The sequence below is a fragment of the Notolepis coatsorum genome (genome assembly GCF_963971535.1).
Source record: "Notolepis coatsorum genome assembly, chromosome: 11".
Classification (NCBI taxonomy): Eukaryota; Metazoa; Chordata; class Actinopteri; order Aulopiformes; family Paralepididae; genus Notolepis; species Notolepis coatsorum.
The window spans coordinates 63,661,920-63,676,044 of NC_140175.1; the positions used below are offsets into that span (position 1 = coordinate 63,661,920).

At 42.2% G+C, this 14,125-nt stretch overlaps 1 protein-coding gene across 2 annotated transcripts in view; it reads left to right on the plus strand.

Annotated features, from left to right (window-relative positions):
* The window catches only part of vldlr (very low density lipoprotein receptor), a 159,848-nt gene that overhangs the window by 95,062 nt on the left and 50,661 nt on the right, over positions 1-14,125 (plus strand). For both annotated transcript variants that reach the window (XM_084324036.1, XM_084324035.1), the window contains exons 10-12: positions 915-1,040; positions 5,733-5,904; positions 8,764-8,988. In XM_084324036.1, the coding sequence (XP_084180162.1) occupies positions 915-1,040; positions 5,733-5,904; positions 8,764-8,988 (523 nt within the window). The remainder of the gene's footprint in view (positions 1-914; positions 1,041-5,732; positions 5,905-8,763; positions 8,989-14,125) is intronic.

The window sequence follows — 14,125 nt, forward strand, 5'->3', positions numbered from 1 at the left end:
CACAGCATGCGCACGACTGCCACTGTGGACTATGAATAGCTAATTGGGGTCACTCACTCACTCGCTCACTCATGGACGATCTGGCAGGGACATTTTGACGCGTGCGCAGGTAGGGCCATGGCTCTGCGCAGTTTTGTGCTTGTTTTAGATGCAGAGCAGCACCTTTTATTACGAGTGATGTCACTCACTCAATCAGTAACTCACTCACTATTAGCTGCCCTGCCCCTATTGGTGGCTCACAGGAAGTTCACTTTAAGCGCTTGGAATCTATGACTATCTTTGTTGACCAATTGATGATGCTGCTTTTTCACTTCTCACTCATCTTCCTCTCTACACCTGACTCATTCCTCTCTCATCCCTTCTGAAATCTCTTTCCTTTCCTTTCTTCCTCCATCCCTCCCTCCCACTCCTTCCTTCACACCCTCTGACATTTCTTCATCTTTTATCCCTCTCTCCGTCTGTCTCTCTCGTTCTGTCTCTGTCTGTCTCTCCTCTACCGTTCCGTCTCTGTTCTGTTCTGTTCTTCCCTTACAAGCCCTTTCATCTGTCCATCCTCCTTCTCACCTCTCCATCCTCCCTACATCATCTCTCCATCACCCCCCCCCCTTCCCATCACAAGACTTCTTCTCTTAACCATTAGGTTACCGCTGCCCCTCATCCCTTCCCTCTATTCTCTCGTTATCCTCATCTCTGCATCATCCCTCGTTTGTCCCTCTCTGACATCACTTCCTACTCACCGTATGTATCTTAATTGTATATTCATCCTTTCATTAATTAATGAGCTGCTAATCAGGGGTGGTGCTGGGAGGGGCTCTGTAGTAGTCTACTGTGTACTTTAATGTAATGTACTGTGTAATGTACTTTCTTTGTGCACAAGATGGATATAATGTGGTTTCTCTCCCTCCTCCCTGCAGACATCAATGAGTGTGTGAACCCAGGGATCTGCAGTCAGATCTGCATCAATCTGAAGGGAGGCTACAAGTGTGAATGTCACAACGGATACCAGATGGACCCGACCACTGGAGTCTGCAAGGCTGTGGGTGAGTCTGCTCTTTGTTTTTATTACTGTCCATTCTGCAGAACAGAACGGGTTTGAATGAGCTCAGTTTTATCACTATCCTACGGGTCATTCTGGAGAACATGTTCTATTGAGCTCAGTCTTTATCACTATCCTACGGGTCATTCTGGAGAACAGGTTTGAACGAGCTCAGTCTTTATCACAATTGTTAGATTTAGTTGACTTTTAATTAATGCTACTTATCCTGTCTAGCTTCAGGATAGACTCTGCTTTGTGTTGGATGTTGAAGTAAAGTCACTCGAATGAAATCTCCCCTTGCTATAATATACGACACACGGGTTCCCGATGTTCTTTTCGTTTATTGGCATAACCGGTAAAACTAAATGGTTACAATTAGGATGCTCTCAGGTCCTCTTGTGTGATCTGAATACTGAAGAGCCAAGATCCTCTCTTTCTCTGACATAATATGGCCATTTGTTATCAACACAACCTCAACAAGATTTGTTCCCCCTGCAAGAGACGCCATCTTGATACCCATCTAGTCTAGCTAACTAAAATGTTGACTCGGGTCAAACGCTACCCAAATCCTACAGGGTTTGGTAATATGTACCACTAGCTTAGCTGTTGGCCAAAAACACCTCTCCTGGAGAGGTGGCTAGTGGTCTGTATCTGCTTCCATGAATTTGTGCTAGGCTAGTTTGCAGCCTGATGGCTTTCTACTGAACACAGAGAGAGGAAATTGTTATCTATCCGTGTCTGACTCTGAAGAAGACATTAAGCGCATGTATCATAATGTTGGTGTCTTTTTTTCTTCTTTCACAACCTGATCACCTTTTAAATGGTGCAGAATATGAAGGGACAAGGAATTGACATTAAATAAACTAAAGTATCAACACTGAAAGTTACCAATAGGCTACTTAACCACATAAGCATTGGGCAAAAATGTGGCTAGTTTTGCACAACACGCCTGACTATTGCATACCCAAAGTCATTTGTACCAGCGTTAAATCAGCATGATTATCCAAAATGGCCGTCTGCTCCCATTATTCAGTGCACAAGTCAAAACAAAGGACTTCATTGCGATCAGCCCTCGCATGGGATAGCATTGGCTCCAGAATTTCATTGGCTACAAACATGGTCAATCATTTTCAGCGGTCACTGGTCCATTCAGGACCCGACCAAACCGTACTTGGCCACTTGTCCGAATGGCTTGTGAAATGACACTCGTCGGATGTTTCGTCTTGTAACTCGAGACTGGAGGCACACAATAGGTTGAGTAGGGTGACGATCGAAAGGCGGCACATTCAACTTTCCAACAATGCAGCCCAGAGCCGGCAGACAAGGGCGCGTGCATGACGGCCCAATGCTTAAGTCGTTAATATGCATGAATTTTAAAAGAACACGCAAACATTTTGGGAAATTAGCTTATCGTCTTCTCCAGAGACAATAAGATGGATACCGGTTTCTCCTCTGTGCGAAGCTATCTGGCTGCACGTTAGCCTAGCTTAGCACAATGAATGGAAGCGGACAGTGATGGGTAGCCTAGGCATTGTCCAACTAACACCTCCCACTAAGGCTACCAGTCACTGTCCGCTTCCATTCATTGTGCTAAGCTAGGCTAACATGCAGCCAGATATCTTTCTACTGAACGCACAGAGAAGAAACTGGTATCCATCTTCTTGTCTCTCTCTGGAGAAGCAAATTTCCCAAAATGTTGGCGTGTTAAGTCATCATACTGTTTGATTCAACGTGGATTCAGTGACCGTGTGGAGACCATTGGATTGTGGGATACACTTCAACTTCAAGCTGAATTTTACACTCTTCATGGATGAGAGGAAAACCGAGGGATCAATTGGATGTAAACGCTCCCTTCGTTCACTAAAGTTGGAACCAAATCCCACTCCGTTTGGCATTTTTCATCCAGGCATTTAGGGGGATTCCCTCCTTGACTCGAGGGAAGACGACGACAAAAATAAAGCATTTTACCTGGAACTAAATACAGCCCTAGGCTTCCAGCTAGTAGAGGGACACGTGTGCTGGTGAGAGAGCTAGTTCACCAGCTGGGAGAGAGAGACGGAGAGATGGAGAGACCGAGACGGAGGTGTCATCTCCAGTCTTCCAGATCACATGAGCATTAGAAAATAAAGGATTCTATTGTATTGGCCATTATGAATGGCTGTCGGTGTCTTCTTTTCTCCCTTTTCCATCGGTCCCCCCCGAGTTTCTCTTCCTTCTTTGTCTTTCTGTTATTTCTCTCCACAACAAAGACGCATCGATATATACAATCCAGGAAGTAATTGTTGAACTACAGTAGGATATTTAATGCTAATTTACTGAGTGCAGATGGGGATTTTTGAAAGTAACAAGCATTCTGATTGCCTGAGGACATAGGCACTAAGCCAGGGCGATGCAGCAGTGTGAGGAGAGTACAGTTGGGCAGAAATATCAATTTGGCAAAAATCATATGAAGCTAATGAAATGTATTTCTTATTTCTGAGTAGACCAGTGTTTTTCAAAGTGTTTGGGAATCTTGGGAAAAATCTAAGATTATTTTCTGGAGGCATCTTATGAAGCCAAAGCCCTCAAGTCCATTAGAGAATGGATATGTTAACGGTTAAATGGTTAATTGTCTTTATTCTTTTTTTTTATATATATATTGTATTCATTTTATAGGTTTAATGTGTAAAACATTTTTAAATAAAGTGAAAACGTGAGAAGTAAATTAATTAGGTCTAGACCATTTCCTGCCGGCCAGTGCCAAGAAACAGCTGAGACGATGAGAAGCTCGGTTAATTTATTTGATCTCTCTCCGAGAGACGGCACATTCTCACTCTAGCACCAACCTCGCATATACGCCTTTCACACCGGCAGAGCTCCGTGCCGGTTCCCGAGCCTAATCTTGAACCGGCCGGCGCGTTCACACCGGAAATAATTGGTTCGGAACGTGAAAAGTCTGTGCTCAGCTGGAACCGAAACATTTTAGTTTTTTCCTTGCGAACCGTGACATCATCAGTGGCCATGTCATATTCTAGGCTGTCAAGACGACCTAAAACGGCAAAGAGCAGAGGTTCGGGTATTGCACTCAATCGATCCATTTGCGACTGATACAATACACCATCCAACCAGAGTAGATAAATAAATTCTCCAGAAATAAATATGCATGGCGAAAGGCTTAGTGAGCCTCGCACAAACACACGCACACACACGTATGTGCGAAATTAATCATTCAGCAAAGTAGGCTTCTATTATTCGAATGACTTATTGGGTATCATAGTAGTAAGTCCTACTGTAGAACATGACATTTATTAATGCCAATACTGAACGACTGCGCAATTGGCTCTTGACAACTGTAAACTATGGATTATTCGGTCGCATTCAACGTCGAACCCTTTAGCTCAACTGGTTAGTGCGGCTGCCTGTGGATCCTATGGTCACAGGTTCAAAGCTCTCGGTTACACCATTTTTTTATTCATTTATGCATTAATTTGTTTCTGGAGCATTTATTTGTCCACTCTGTTTGGATGGTGTATTGTACTTGTGCTGTATAATGACAATACATTTTAATCTAATCTCATTCTGAGATCAGTCGCAAATCGTTTCAGCTCTACCTGTTGTGCAATGCCCAACCTTTTGAAGCTGTTTTGCACACGGCACATTTTGCCACTGTTGTGTTCATATGGTTGTTTACTTCGGCCTGAGTAATGCCCCCCGTTGATGGCGGTGGAACGTACGTTCTGCTTAAATAGGTGTTAACGCGGGCTGGTTCGCCAGAAAGCACCATGGTTCAGAGGCTCCAGATCGGAGCCTGAGCTTGAACCGGAGCCCTGCCGGTGTGAAAGCGCCCAGAGAGAGTCGTTGGGAGGAATGGAACGACGTCTCCAAAAGTTAGTCAGTTTTACAAATGTCGCTACTAGTGGTGAGTTATGATGCAGGCATGCTGTGTTTTTGTTGTTGGCTAATATCATGCACTAGCAACAAGCATTGTTGTGATGATGAGCAGCAGTGTTAAACCACGGATGATCTGTGTGTAGCCTATGTTGTACGGATGTCGTCTGGTAACATTTGATGGATTTATGGTTGAGAGAGGGAGAGAGATAATTAGAATGTGAAATGGACAGATTGTGTACGCGGCACGCAGCACCCCTGGACAGTTGGCCATCATGGCAGACTACAAAAAAAACTGCTAACCGGTTAATGACGGTGGATGGTCTGCTCTCAAAATAACCGTTGTGCGCATTAGAGCCTGACATTTGTTCAGGATTCCGACGGGAAGGGAGTGAATTTTATGACTCGTCACATGAGCGGGATGGTAATACAAATCTACGGGAGTGGGGGCGGGATGGCATTAATGATTTCTTTGTATATAGGGAATTTCTGTATATAGCTATATATTTTGACATCTAATGATGTTTTCTTGATTCTGAACAAAATTGTGGCCGGAATCAAAGAGCTTCCCATTTGTCTCATCCAGAACATACCCCTTAAAAAAGATATTTTTGTAACTTCCACCAGGACTGAGATGGGATGGGAGAGTATTTTTTATTGAATCACGGGACGGGAGGGTATTTTTATTTGAATCATGGGACAGGAGGGTATTTTTTATTGAATTGCGGGACGGGAATAATCTTGTGGGAGTGGGACAGAGTGAAAATCCACTCCCGTGTCGGGCTCTAATGCACATCCCTAACCCGAGCCTCTGTCTCCCCTGCTGCAGGTAAGGAACCGTGTCTGATCTTCACCAACCGCCGAGACATCCGGCGCCTGGGCCTGGAGAGGAGGGAGTACACGCAGATAGTGGAACAGCAAAGGAACGCAGTAGCGCTGGACGCCGACTTCAACCAGCAAAAGATCTTCTGGGCCGACCTGGGGCAGAAGGCTATTTATAGGTAGTCCACTGTGTAGCTAATGTATGAGTAACTAAACACAAGGCTCTTTATAGGTAGTCCACTGTGTAGCTAATGTATGAGTAACTAAACACAAGGCTCTTTATAGGTAGTCCACTGTGGAGCTAATGTATGAGTAACTAAACACAAGGCTCTTTATAGGTAGTCCACTGTGTAGCTAATGTATCAGTAACTAAACACAAGGCTCTTTATAGGTAGTCCACTGTGTAGCTAATGTACAGTATGCATAACTAAACACAAGGCTCTTTATAGATAGCTAATGTACAGTATGAGTAACTAAACACAAGGCTCTTTATAGGTAGTCCACTGTGTATAGCTAATGTATGACCCCCCCACCCACCCAACCACCTCCAATGTACAGTCCCCCCCCACCCAACCTCCAATGTACAGTTTCTACGTCAAATGTATATATTTTTTTTCTGGACTCTTTTTGTATCACAAACAGTACTGTATTTGCAAATCTGGTATGTCATAAATGTATAGATGTAGCAGTACTGTCTATCTGTGTGTCATATATGTTACGATGAATTGAAAATGGGGGACCCTGATGTAAACAAGACGAAAGTCTTTCTCTGGTCTGCATCCCCTTAACAATTGTATGTATTGAGCTGTACTGTACTGTACCCATTCTGCAATCTGTTAATAACGTTTTCAATCAATCAATGAGTAACTAAACACAAGGCTCTTTATAGATAGTCCACTGTGTAGCACTGTGTAGCTAATGTATGAGTAACTAAACACAAAGCTCTTTATAGGTAGTCCACTGTGTAGCTAATGTACAGTATGAGTAACTAAACACAAGGCTCTTTATAGGTAGTCCACTGTGTAGCTAATGTACAGTGAGTAACTAAACACAAGGCTCTTTATAGGTAGTCCACTGTGTAGCTAATGTACAGTGAGTAACTAAACACAAGGCTCTTTATAGGTAGTCCACTGTGTAGCTAATGTACAGTGAGTAACTAAACACAAGGCTCTTTATAGGTAGTCCACTGTGTAGCTAATGTACAGTGAGTAACTAAACACAAGTCTCTTTATAGGTAGTCCACTGTGTAGCTAATGTATGAATAACTAAACGCAAGGCTCTTTATAGGTAGTCCACTGTGTAGCTAATGTATCAGTAACTAAACACAAGGCTCTTTATAGGTAGTCCACTGTGTAGCTAATGTACAGTATGAGTAACTAAACACAAGGCTCTTTATAGGTAGTCCACTGTGTAGCTAATGTACAGTATGAGTAACTAAACACAAGGCTCTTTATAGATGGTCCACTGTGTAGCTAATGTATCAGTAACTAAACACAAAGCTCTTTATAGGTAGTCCACTGTGTAGCTAATGTACAGTATAAGTAACTAAACACAAAGCTCTTTATAGGTAGTCCACTGTGTAGCTAATGTACAGTATAAGTAACTAAACACAAGTCTCTTTATAGGTAGTCCACTGTGTAGCTAATGTACAGTGAGTAACTAAACACAAGTCTCTTTATAGGTAGTCCACTGTGTAGCTAATGTATGAGTAACTAAACACAAGGCTCTTTATAGGTAGTCCACTGTGTAGCTAATGTATGAGTAACTAAACACAAGGCTATTTATAGTTACAGTATGTGGACGTAGTGCACATTATGCACTTAAAGTTAGAATCTGTAATGCTGTCATCGAACGGTGACCTCTATGCAAAAGAGCCCCACTTGGTATGGCACTTTGTTTACATTTTTTGTTTTGGTCTGATCAGAGATCAGATCTGAGCGGTCTGGAGAAATTCGAACTATAATAAGTTACTATATTTGTAATATACACTGTTATATCTAACCCTAACTAACCTCATTGTCATGCACTTGTCCTAATATACTAACCTACACTGTAGCACTCAACACTTTGATGAACATCGTTACTCAGCTGATATTTGTGCCCTTCCTGATGACTTGACGTACTGTACAGAACTTGTAAGTCGCTTTGGATAAAAGCGTCAGCTAAATGACTAAATGTAAATATATGCAGCTATAATATACTGTATATGGCTATATAGTAACTCATTATAGTGTGAATTTCTCCAGACCTCTCTTGGCAGAGCCTGATGGCCCGTTTTGACCGACTCCGGCCAAGTCTATCAGCGTGACTGCATTCAATTCCTTTCCGATGTAAAGGAGCGTATGCAGCCACGGGGTACATGGAAGGTACTGCATACGCTCCTCTACATATTGTAGGAGCGTTAATTTAACATGTAACTAAACACTATGTACTGTATATAGGTAGGCATATTGCTTTACCAACGAGAGGATCTTCATGGCTGGCCTGGGGTGTACATTATGTACTTAATGTATAATTAACCAACCATATATATAGGTGGAGCTAAGAATACAGATGCAAACTGGGCCTGAGGTCTATATACATTTAATCATTAATAACCATACATCTAGGTGAAAAGTGTTTTGTGTCCTTGGTTTTGGAGCAATGAACTCATCGTCCACACCTGAAAAAGCCAGCAGGTGGGGTGGATAGCCAATTAGGTGGCGCTTTAGGCTGTGAGTCATGCTGTGAACTAGTCTATTTGTAATGGAGTGATATTTTCTGAAAAGAAAAGAGGGGGTGGTTTGTCACAATGTTTTTTAAATCGGGATTCAAAACGCTGAGTGGAACTGGCGGGTGTTGTTTTTTATAAATAAAGTGCTTCTTTCGGAGCACATGGCCTTTTGTACTATTAATAATAATGTGTTTCCATTGTGGTTCTTGATGGCAGATGCTCTTCCTCTGCTCTCCTAGTCAAGAGTCACACCAAACTTAATAAACTCCTGAACTAACAATTCTCTCTCTCGCACTCCCGTTCTCTCGCTCTTTCTCTCTCTCAGCACCGCATTGGACAAGCGTGGAGAAGTCGGCGTCCACACCAAGGTGATTAACAACGTCCAGATGCCGGTGGGCATCGCTGTGGACTGGATCTATAAGCATCTGTACTGGTCGGACCTCGGCACCAAGACCATCGCCGTAGCCAATTTCAACGGGACCAAGCAGAAGGTTCTGTTCAACAGTGGCCTCAAAGAACCCGCCTCCATCGCTGTCGACCCACTATCTGGGTGAGAAAATTACATATTGAAACTAGGGGTGTAACGGTACACAGAAGCCACGGTTCGGTACGTACCTCGGTATTGGGGTCACGGTTTGGTACGAGTTCGGTACAACAGAAAAATAATATTTTTTATAATAAAACTTTTTTTATTTTTTAAAATGTATATATTATATTTATGATAATTATTATAATTATTATTAAATAGAATAATTTTCTATAGGCTTGCCGTGGTAGTCAGTGATACTGGTGTCATTCTGTGTTCAGGCATCCACTTGCCTACTGCCCCTTTAACAACTTATCCTTGCTAGGTTTCGGTTTCACTTCTAAAGAGAATTTAACTTCACGACGAGACTGAATACTAGAGAACAGATGACATATTACAACAATGGCAGAGGATTATTTGGATTTAAACACAGTGGAGCTCAGATGATCTGTTTGGAAAAGTATGTTTCTTTTTCTTATTTGATGATGAGCTGTGCCTGTGAGTCCGGCGGGGGAGAATGTTGATGTGTTTGTTGTCACGTGTGTGTGTCTGCGACGCGTGTGTTTCTTTCCATTGGTTTCATTTGGTTAACGTTATTGGGCGAACAAGAAAACTGTAATGACCTTGCAGCTGTTCCAATGTAAATGTGCCTTTCTCCGTGCACTTTTGCCGCTCTGAAGTCTGACTCTGTGTGCCTGGCCACGCGCTCTGTTCTCGCACGAACCTCGCGAGTGCCTGCGCTGTGGGGCGTATTCGCCGTATGGCTGCGCGTACCGCACCGTGACGGCCGTACTGTAAATTCGCGGGACGAATACACGTACCGTTACACCCCTAATTGAAACCCTATTGGATATCATTGTATTTAAATATTTAATATATTTTCTCAACCTCTCAAAACGCAAAGCCATGGTACTCCACATATCTAATAAAACAAAAATGCATTTAACACTGTCAGTATAACAGATGACCCCAGCGGTGCGTTTTGGCTTAGGGGTGACTTTTTCACTATTCTTGTAATTTTCCCATTAGTCAAAGTCTGCCTTATTGTCACTTCTCGTAATGTGCAAAACATAGAGAAATGTAATTGCGTTTCCCCCTTCCCACGGTCTATATAAAAAAGTTCTAATATAAACATAAAGTAACATATAGGACACTATAAACATAAAGTAACATATGGGACACGATGTACACACAATATACAGGACTATATACAATTGTAATGTTTAAATTTAGAGAATTGATTAAAGGTGCTATCTAGATAACATTTTAATGTAGACTAATCCGTATAATCCACAGATCTTTTAGAAAAGTGCAGAATAAAAGTATTGTTTTCCCCCAAAGAAATGGTTAATTTATCAATTTATTATAAAATAAAATGTGGCGGGTCCAAAATGAATGCTGTTGTTTACATGCGTGCATGTATCCCCTGCTGTAGTTCTCATTCCCCTCTAAAGTTTTGGTCCGATCCAGGACAAGTGAATGACACCTGACAAAGTCAGGTTGTCTTATATTCACAGTCTAGATACCAGAGGTGTTGATATTTACCCCCTTTTCCGCTAAGTTAGAATGACTTGTAGCGTCACTTAAAGTTTCATAATGGTACCACTGGCTTCATGCTAGCTTAAAAACTGAGCCCGCTATGGCCTTCAAAAGACTGTGATGGTTTGGGTTTTTGGACATAGCATGGTATGAAATACTTGCCAGTAGTGTAAGGATGCATAGCCATTAGCTAGCTTACTTACAAGAGACTTGTGGTGGAGGTTCTAGCTGTGTTCTGAACGAGCACGCCAGCTTGATTTCAGGCAGCAAACGGGTCCAGAAACGAACATTTTAATCCACACCACAATATGTAAACAAAGGTTTTAACCATCCACAACAGAATACTGCAGTCCAAATGTATTTCCGATGCTTGATTCTTCTCTCAGACCGACGCAATGTCTTTTTTTTATCCACTTTTTCACCTCTTTTTCTGTATTTTTCCCCCCTCCCTGGTCGTTGCTCACATGTGCCCCCCACTGGTCGGTCTAGGGAGCCCTGAAGTCTATCAGGCGCTTCCTCCGATACATAGGAGACAGCCAGCAGCCTCTTTTCACCTGACAGCGAGGACTCTCACCGGGGAAGTGTAACGCGCGGGAGGATCACACTACCTTACCCAGTTCCTTCCCTCGCTGTGCAGGCGCCCTGACCAACCTGTAGGAGTCGCTGTTTACAACGACCAGAATACCACCCACCGGCTTCCCACCCGCTGACACTGCCAATTGTGTCAGTATGACGACGCCCAAGCCGGAGGGACCGCTGACAGCCGGATTTGATACCAGTGTCTCTGCGGTGGTAGACAGATGCTTAGTCGGCTGCACTACCCGGCTGCCCAGACCGATGCAATGTCTTGAAACTATTCTGTTTTCTGTTTATTGGCGAAGCGAGTGTATTACTACGCAATGGGGCTAGCTAGTTCAGGATGTCATCCCTATGTTCCCAGGGTCCAATGTTAAATATGGTTAAACTGCTGCCGCCGCGCAGTTGCTGTCCGTCATCAAACACAGCCTAATATTTCACTGGAATTTATCTCATCCTGGAGCGGCCTTCCCACCAGCAATGTGGAATGTGTTCGAAAGAAACATGGAGCAAAGGACCAATAACCATGTTGAATGTAAGTGTTCCTTTAGGACTGCAACTATTGATTCTCTGAATCTGTTTGAGAATGGCGGAACATAGCACCCGGGGAACATAGATACGCTCCCCTAGTTCAGCTAGGTCAAATAGTCTACACTTCTTAATTTAACATTAGATTTGATCCTCAAACTAAGTTATAAAGTATTGAAAAGAGGAGGGTTGTCTTATATTCAGGGTCTCTTATATTCAGGCCAATATGGTAATTTGAAATATGAATACATTACATGGTTGACTGCCCAGGAGGGAAGCTTGTTCTTGTGGATTTGTTTAGTGTAGATGGGGTATTGTTTTTTTATGATGCTCTCTTATGAACATGATGGGCGCACACCTCTATTGGTTTGAAGAATGGACTCCAGAGCCTTTTCACCCTGTTTGATATGTCCAGCATAGCCTCGTTGCACTATATGTGAGGTTTTGTTGGATAAGATAAGATATTTCTCTAGTGATCCCTTTTTGGAAATTCAGGCAACATAGCAGCACGGGGCAGGGGAGGTGCAGGTATAGGCAGGGTAATAGAATAAATAAATATAGGCAATACAATTAAATCTGAATATAAAATATGAGAAAATTAAACGGTATAAACAAAGGTACAGATCAGCAATATTTTTTTTTATCTGAACATATATATACGTGTATATATACTATGAATAAAAGTAAATGGTATACATAAGGTGCAGATGAGGGTCTGTATTTCCTCTCGGTCATAGTATACGTGGGTAGGCAACCCTAGGCACGGGGCAGCATACATTTTTTTTTTTATAAAAAAAAAAAAAAAAAAAGACAAATAAATTTTTAAAAAAAAATTTTTTGCTTTGAACTACTATAGTGAAATATTTTGCACTGTTGTCGTATTTATCTTGTTGAAATCCTCCCACAGGTTCTTTTTACTACCACATATTTAATTGAGACCCTTTATTTGTTTATTATTTCAATTTAGCTGGAAATACATTGCTACATCATTCAGTAACATTTGCAGAGCCTTATAACAAAAACATTATTACGGTCACCATTGTGACCAGTGGGATTAATCAACAAATTTGATTATTTATTTTTCTATTTCATTGAACATTGCACATGTTAAAAGCTATTTTTTTACTCAAAATGTGAGTATTACCAAGTCAACTTGTTTTATTAGGTTGAAATAATGTGGTTGTGTACTTATTTTTCTGTTAACTTATTATGGATTGAAAACTGAAAACCTGGTAACTTATTATTATTTATTTTTTTACAGTGTAGTCTTGCGATCAATCAAAACTTATTTACACGATATACCTCACATTCACCCTCCATTCACATCCTGGTGTTCTCCTGGTGTTCCCATTAGGCCTGTAGGTGGAGCTATGACAGCACACGTACAGTACACACACTGATGGTGTGTGATGTGTCCAAAAATGAATGGGCAAATGTGAGTGAAATGGTCACACTGTATGCAGCTGTTTGTCTGCATTGCATCCCCCTCCCCCAACTCAGATTTAGGGTTGATACAACCATCATAATAATATTGTTAATAATAACAATAATCATGTAATGTAAAAATTTTCATTAAAAATACCTGATTATGAGAAAAAAAAATTACGATGCATGGAATATTGTTGAGGCACACTAGTTACAACTCTATTTCAAACAGGCACTCCATGTCAAAAAGGTTGCTGACCCCTGGTATACGTTATAGTCCTCGCAGGGTTTAGTGGTTAAGAGTCAGACACACTTTCACTTTCACATATAGTTTGGTGGACTCGTGCGATTCGGGGGGGGGTATAGTTGCAACATGGTTGCATTCTTCATTTGGTTCGGTTTGCTTTCACACTGCAATTTCTCAAGTGCACCAAACTTTCTGAACAATGTCACGCGATCGAAAAGGGCGCTCGTCTATTGGATATATAGAATCCCAAAAACAGGCTTTGGGGGACAGCTCTACAGCGCACACACCACATTATTCTGCGAAGCAGCCCAGCGCACGCACACACCACATTATTCTGCGAAGCAGCCCAGCGCACACGCATACAGACCACATTATTCTGCGAAGCAGCCCAGCGCACGCACACACCACATTATTCTGCGAAGCAGCCCAGCGCACACGCATACACACCACATTATTCTGCGAAGCAGCCCAGCGCACACACATTATTCTCATATATTGCTGAAATGCTGACGCCGTTTTTTTTACTTTGATGTGACATTGTTCGATTGACGCTCATTGCCATCATTCTCTCACTAAACAACTTGTACACCTCGTTGTTTTTGTGAGTGGCCACAAGCAGCTGTTTAATTTGCTCGTCTGACCATATTTCTATCAGGGCTTTTACCTCCTCATTCTGTCCACGAGACATGCATGCTTGTTTTGCAGTGCGCGCCGCTGTGTTTGTTTTGTTTCCTTCTACTCGAGATGCACAGTTTATCGGGTCACTTCCTATATTTGGTCTTGCGTTTGGTCCGATGAGTATTCACACCACAAAAGTACGCACCAGGGTTCACTTGGAAGCGAACC